General features: G+C 43.7%; 1 protein-coding gene across 1 annotated transcript; it reads right to left on the bottom strand.

Annotated features, from left to right (window-relative positions):
- Window positions 1-3,260: 3,260 nt before the first annotated feature.
- DIRAS3 (DIRAS family GTPase 3) lies at window positions 3,261-4,034 on the bottom strand. Its single transcript, XM_066625445.1, has one exon. The coding sequence runs from the start codon at window positions 4,032-4,034 to the stop codon at window positions 3,441-3,443; it is 594 nt and encodes a 197-aa protein (XP_066481542.1). The 3' UTR covers window positions 3,261-3,440.
- Window positions 4,035-7,387: the final 3,353 nt, after the last annotated feature.

Genomic DNA, 7,387 nt, shown 5'->3' with positions numbered 1-7,387 from the left:
CTTTCCCAGAAGCAAGTGAAGGAGGCTTCTACTTCTGGAAACTTAACTACAGTTGGGAAGGAAAACGACAAGTTGCCAAGGAAAAGGAAAAAAATATTTTAAGAACTAACAATGCTAGGAACCTTCTAGTCTGCATGCAGGCAAGGTTAGTCTGGGGTGCACAGGAGAAACACCTCCCCTTGGAGCCTTCTCAATCGCATGACTGAGTCTGCTACCAAAAGGAGGAGATTCCCCACAAGTAAAGGCTGAGTCAGATAAGATAAGATCTGACTCAGAGAATAAGATCTTTCATTGGAGCAAGGTAATCCACTGCCTAAACCTATCCCCAAATTTCACTGCCCACCCTGCAAATTTCACCATCAGCGTGCGCCCAACACCAACCCCATCATTTTTCCTCTCAGGACAAACCTCATCATCTTCATTATCCTGCTCTGCTGCCCCTTTTTGTCAAGTGACTAATTGGGGGAGAATCCTAGGAGTAGAATAATTAAGGGAGAAAGTGAGCATCCTCTTAGGGAGCCTTTTCACTCAACAAACACATGCAAGCAATGGGCCTCTCCTATGGATGAAGTTCTTGACTTTAGCAGCTTCTCTTGCATGAAGTAACTTCTCCACCAGCAAGTTTACAAGACTTGGGCTGCAATCCTAACCACACTTTCCTGAGAGTAAGCCCCACTGAACAAAATAGGACTTACTTCTGAGCAGACCTGGTTAGGACTGTACCCTTAGTGAAGCTGGAGCAGGAAACAGTAAGCCCTCCAATCTCCAGCCTCCTCTTATATGTGCTCTGACTGTGCAAGATGATGGGGCAGGCAGATGGGACAACTGAGCCGGGGGGGGGTGTCAAATGGGCACACAGCACCACCACCATAAAGGGCTCAACCACCTGCATGACTGGGCTGGTCCTGTGTTTTATCATAATTTTGTGGTGTTTTTTAACTCCGCTAATTGCCTGTTCTTATCCCCAGCCCCCAGGGGAAAAGGCCCTCAGTTTGGCTGTACTTGTCGTAAGAGGCGACTAAACAGCCACCAGGTAGATGGACTCGTCAGCCTGGGAAGGCAGCTCATCTGAGAGAAGGAAAACTCTGATCCCAAACCTCCACTGCCTTGTGGCTACATCCAGTTATGGAAAAGGCTTCAGGAGTCAACCTCGAGGCAAAATCCAGAGCCGGAGTCCCTGAGGCAGTTAATGGCTGAACACAGTCACGTTCTGGCAACTCCTGCGACGTCGCTGGAACCAACCGTATTGGCCTCAGCCTTTCCATTGGACCATTTCAGCGACGTGGAGAGGGGGGATTTGCTGCATGGGTAACAGCCTATCCTCCATACCTACTTTACCCAGGCTTCGTGTACTGGAGAGGACACTCTGTTCCAGAACCACCATTCAGAGCGTGACACCATAGTCTTCCGAGACTGAAGGATGCCAACAACAATTGCCTGTTCATTAATATTCATATCAAACAATTCATTATACCTACAAGATGAGGGCAATAAGCAACCTTAGCTTTCCAAGAAGCTAGTTGTCCCATTTCATGAGATAACTAGGCACAGTTGAACAGCCAAGTGTCAAGGAGCCATCTTGTCCATTAATGAGATGCCTTGCTTTAAATGCCAGCCTGCCACCATAAGGCATCCAGTAGAGGTAGTGATAAGGCAGAGACTATTACTCTCTAATGACTCTACTACTCTTCTGCAGGCAGGAAGTTCCCTGCCTGCAGAAATTCATTTGGACATATCCTTGTTACCCTCTCTTGAAGTGACACTCCAGAATGAAAACTAAACTACACATTCAGAGATGGCACATGGTACAGACTTCCTAGGCATGTTCTACTACAGTGAGTGTGATTACATGCTTAACATTTCCACACATTTAGACCAACCAAGAACAAAACACAACCCTTGGCTATGAAAGCCCAGCTAAATGGAGAAAAAAATGGCTTCTAACTCTTAACCACCCTCAACTGCTAATTTTCAACATGCTAGGAGGGTTTGATGAGTGGAAGCATTCAGTCATACAATCTACATTCTGAAAGAATCATGCAGAACAGTACAAAACATGCTATCACTACAAATGAACCCAGTTACCCATTGGAAGTTGCTGCTGTAAGAGATTTTTGAAGCTTCATCTTTGGGTCCTCAACATTATTTGCCTACTAGCTATAGCCCAGATGTCGCCAAACTGGAAACAGCTGTGACCCGAAAAAGCCCTCTGCATGTCAAGCAGCACTTACTGTTCTGCTGTGGTGCCATGTTTCTTTCAAGCTGATCTGGGCATAGGGATGAGGACCGGTAAGCGCCACTGATGCAGAGGGGAGGGCTTTTTCAAAACCCCGGCTCTTGCCCACAGGCCAGAGTTTGGAGAGCCCTACTATTGCCCATTGTTTGTGACCTCAGCAGGTTGCTGACTCTGTTCCAAAAACAAGCTCGTGCAGCTGGAATGGGAACAGAACTTTAAATTAAGGGCTACTTTTGGATTCAGGTTAACTTCTACTCCAGACAGGTTCTTTACACCATAATGTACTAAGCACAGCTTCCATGCATTTCAATGGGACATGTGTAGATTCAAGGGTTTGCCTTTAAAAACACTACAGCAAAACCAGAGACACTGAAATAACTATGATCACCTCTTCACTAATCAGATGTAAGGTGCAAGGATTGTTTAAGGTCACCGATCCTCTCTAGCAGAAAGGACAAACTTGGACTTTTTCAGAACCAACAGATCCACAGTCGATACTAAAATCACTTTAATCATTCACATAAGATCTTTGCAATATACACCACCACATCTGAAATTTAAACATGAAACAACTATTGTATCTTTGGTGAGGAATACTGCTTCCCTACATTTGTCATAACCCAAGAATTGGATATGCAATACAGATCTGTTGTCAGTGCTTCATTTACCTGATTAAATCCAAGCCTAAGAACCTTTTCTGTTTGAAATATATACAGACAAAATTGCTCATTTTGTTTCTGGTCTACTAACTGTAGCCCTATTTATGACACAAGCCTGGTATCACTCCTCACCCCCAACATAAGAGGGAGTGTATAATTTGCAGATTGCATATTACTGCTGCTTTTAAAAAAACAAAACAGGCTTAAGGTAATGTTGCTTTTTAAAGAGATGACCACAACAGCTTGTACTGTTACGTAGAGGATAACACTGGTTGTTGGGGAGCATGGGGATGTTGATGGGTCTTTTCTAACTGCTTGTGTAGAACAAAACATGCAAAACCCAACTATAAGTAAGCAAATGTACCAAACACCCCAAGCAAAATTCATTAGCAAGACAATAAAAATCAGCCCAGGCAATTCTCCTCTGGATCTCTCAGTACTCAGACATTTTCCAAGGAGCGTGAGATTTTCCAGACATTTTCCTAGTTCTGCTGGATTAAGTCTTTGCACCTGTTTAAATACCCAGAAGCACAGAATCCAGCTGTTCACATGAGAGAGCACTTGCCTTTCAGTTTATCCTTCTTCCGCTGCTTAGATTTCTTACCATCCACCTGAAGACTTACACTTCTTCTCTTTTCCAAATTCAAGAGCTCTTCAAAGAGCTCTTGTACGTTGTAGTTCATTTTGGCCGAAGTCTCCATGAAGGAGCATTTCCATTTGCTGGCAAGGAGTTCTCCTTCACTGGCATCCACCTCTCTCTGGGTGTCATCACTCTTGTTTCCTACCAGCATGATAGGGACCTTCTGGATGTCTCCTTTGATCTGGCAGATCTGTTCATAGATCGGAAGCAGCTCTTCTACCGATTGCCTACTGGTAACAGAGTACACCAACATGAAAGCATGGCCTTTGGAGATGGACAGTCTTTGCATGGCAGGAAACTGGTGACTTCCGGTGGAGTCTGTGATCTGGAGGGTGCAGATGTTCTTGTCACAGCTGATCACTTGGCGGTACGTGTCTTCAACAGTAGGGATGTATGTCTCCCTGAACGTTCCCCTTACAAAACGAAGGACCAAAGAACTCTTACCAACACCTGCGGCGCCAAACACAACCACTCTATAATCATTACTCTGTTCTGGCATGTTGTTTGCTCAGTTGGGAAGCAAAGATGAGCCCTTTCTGTTTACATACCCCTTTGGGGAACAAACCTGTTGAGAAAAAACAGCTCACAGTAAAAGCAAGGACCCAACATACAATTCAAATACAAAATTGTTCCCTCCCAAACCTTCACCTAACTCTCACATGGAGGTTTGCTTCATTTTACTGCTAACTCCTGGAGAGTTAGCAGTAAAATATTGCAAACCTTAGCAGAAAATTTTTTAATTTGCCTGTAGCCATTAGTTCTCCCATCTAGACAAATGAGATTATAATTGCCCATCATTTGGAGAAGAGATCAGCCAGCCCACCTCATTAATGCTCTTCTGTCCCCAAGCAACAGACCTCCCTGTAGCTGGAGCAAAAAAGCTTGTTGGCACCTGCTCAGGACTATCCTTGCCCATTTTGCTCTTTAAATTTCTGCCTGATGTGTACGTGGAGAAGGGGCTGGCTGGCTGCTAAGCCCAAGGGTTTATTGCTTCCATTCTCTTGTTCTGTGCAGACACCCACGCTGGGTCTCAAGAAGCAATTGGTGCAGCAATCTGACTGTATTACTCAGCATGACAGATGCAAATGAATACGTACAACCCCAGCGTATCACCTACTGGCATAATCACAGCTGCCAGCAGACAGACAAGGGAGCCAGCACTGCAGACATACCTACCTGGGAGCAAAAGACAGCTTTCACTATTTATTATTATTATTAACAACAGTATTTATATACCGCTTTTCAACGGAAAGTTCACAAAGTGTTTTACAGAGAAAATCAAACAAACAACTAATGGCTCCCTGTCCCAAAAGGGCTCACAATATAAAAGGATGCAAAATCAACCCCATTTGGAAGAAAAACAGAGCAACGTGACAGTGTGTGCCAGATTTGTGAGTCACACACAGCCCAGTTCTGGAAACCATGGAATTTTAATTATTTTATCCTTCTCTCCATCCCTCCACACCAGTTATCTGAGTTCTACTATATGTAGAAGAAACATGGTAAAAAAAAGTTACACATACTTCAGCTTTCCTCTGCCATAAACTCCTGGAATGTACCTCTGGGCACAAAAGAGCATGGGACTTAAGAAAGTTAAGAACAGTTTCTAAAGTTTCTTGAGTGCCCTTTACTGGAACAGAAAGGTGGGATATAAATTAAATAAATAAATAAAAGCACTGTACTCTGTTGCTATATAATTCTTCTTGAACCTCTTATAAGACATTCCAGGACCATGATGTAGGTAAGATACCCAAACAATCTTGTGAACATCCCTTTTGAAGTAGCCACCTGGATTTCTTCTGGTCCATTCAGATTCTCAGAACTCTACAAACCTGTAGCCATCCTATGCACACTTACATGGGAGCACATATCACTGAATTCAGCAGTACTTTGAATAAGCATGCATAGAACCGGGCTGCACATGGCCCCCAAGCTCCACAGTGAACAGAAATCATGCATGGGGTTCACTCAGTTTTCACCTTTTAAAGTTAGAGGAAATTCTAGCTTCTATCCTGCCTGAACTTCATCAGAACACGTTTTGGGGAAGTGACATTTCCTATGCTTTTTGTCAAAAAGACGGTATTCAACTGTTCTTAGGGCTGGAAATAATATATCTTGTTTCTTAATGTTACAATCTTTAGGTGGCTAGAATTTTCCTAGTCCCAATACCATTAGTAGGACTCCAACAAGAAGTCACACATTTCCATAGTGAGCCATCTGATAGACCTCTCCAACCTGTCAGTACAGGTTTATCAGTCAGCTTATGTTCTGCTTTTTAACTGCTTCAGTAGTAAGTATGACATTAATTTCTTTTGTGCTAAAACTCACCAAGGTCTCAGTTACGGAGGGGGAGATACATAAAATATCAGTACTGTACTGTTAGTAGGAAGTAGGCTAGAGATTCCTGCAACCAAAGCCCTACATATTAAAGTTATAACAGGGAGGGTTTTGAGCTCATTTTTTTTCTTCTCCTCCCACCCCTTCTATTCTGCAGTTGAGCTTTGCAGGTGGCATAGAGGACAACTAATGCTAGAAGTCTGTAAGTACTGTGCAGGGCACATGGGGAAATACCTGGATTGAGGGATCAGGAATGCTCAAAGCACAGTACAGTATTGTTGGGCACACATACAAACCCAAACAGATTTTGTAACCACGGGGGGGGGGGGGGGAGAGAGAGAGACTGGCTTCTTCAGGGCTATATCTATTCTCTTCCTGAATGCTTATCTTTCATGCGGAAGGGGGAAAAAGAGGGTAGTGCCTCATTTTAACTTGTGGTGATGCAAGGAAATGTTTTCAGACAGTGAGGGACTGCGTAGAATACCAAGGTGCCATACACTTAAATAAAACATATCAAAGTATCTTTGTTCATGATATCCCAATCCTTATGTCCCCTCCCACTACAATATTTCTGGCTATAGACCAGAAATATCCAGAGTTATGGTTGCTCACCTTGTTGGCAGGACTGTCTTTAGCAAATGCGCAGCATGAAGAAATTCAGTAGGTGATGTTTGCCATCACACTGCAGATGTTGTTTTTTCTGCAGAATTTTCTCCTCTCGAATAGCTGTTAAGGGCACACAAATGATGCTAAGTGCAGGGAAAAAGTTGGCTTCTCTGGAGCTTTACATTTGTTTGGGACCCATGCATTGATGCCACCCCCCTGAGCACAAAAATCACATTCTTATGGCAACCAGCCACTTGAACATCACCACCCTTCATTATGAAAGCCTGGTGGAACCCAGTGGACTCTCAAGATCAAAGATCAAATCATAACTTAGTTAAGAACCTACTGGATAGCATTGGGCAAATCACACTCTCAGCCTCAGTTTCTTCAACTGTGGAATGGAATAATAATGATCTACAGCAGTGTTGCTCAAGGTTTGCCTTCCATGGGACCACTTCACATGGTCTACTTATTTGACCCGATTGCCAGTTACTTCTAGGTTGGGACCAAATGCAACACGAAAACAACAGTGAAATGGCTTTGGGTGGATGGGAGGGCTTTTTTGAGTGCAAAAAAGCATGCTTTGGAGCCTGCCTAACACTGTTTGTTGTGTTGCATTCCTGGTCCCGCTGCCAAGTGTCAGGGGGTCCTGCAAGTACCACCAGACACCACCTCAAGTACCACTGGTGATACCTGTACCACTGGTTGAGAAACACTGGTCTACAGCAGTGGTTCTCACACATTTCACACTCGAACCCACTTTTTAGAATGAAAATCTGTCAGGACCCACTGGAAGTGATGTCATGACTGGAAGTGACATCATCAAGCAGGAAAATTTTTAACTATCCTAGGCTGCCAACCTACCCACACTTACCCAGGAGTAAGTCCCATTGACTATCATTGTTAAAA

This window comes from Tiliqua scincoides, chromosome 4 (genome assembly GCF_035046505.1).
Source record: "Tiliqua scincoides isolate rTilSci1 chromosome 4, rTilSci1.hap2, whole genome shotgun sequence".
NCBI classification, from domain to species: Eukaryota; Metazoa; Chordata; class Lepidosauria; order Squamata; family Scincidae; genus Tiliqua; species Tiliqua scincoides.
This window is presented reverse-complemented; position numbering and strand designations above follow the sequence as displayed.

Bases quoted from the DNA above. Each gene is read 5' to 3' on its own strand.
- DIRAS3 (XM_066625445.1), bottom strand. From the start codon at position 4,034: ATGCCAGAACAGAGTAATGATTATAGAGTGGTTGTGTTTGGCGCCGCA.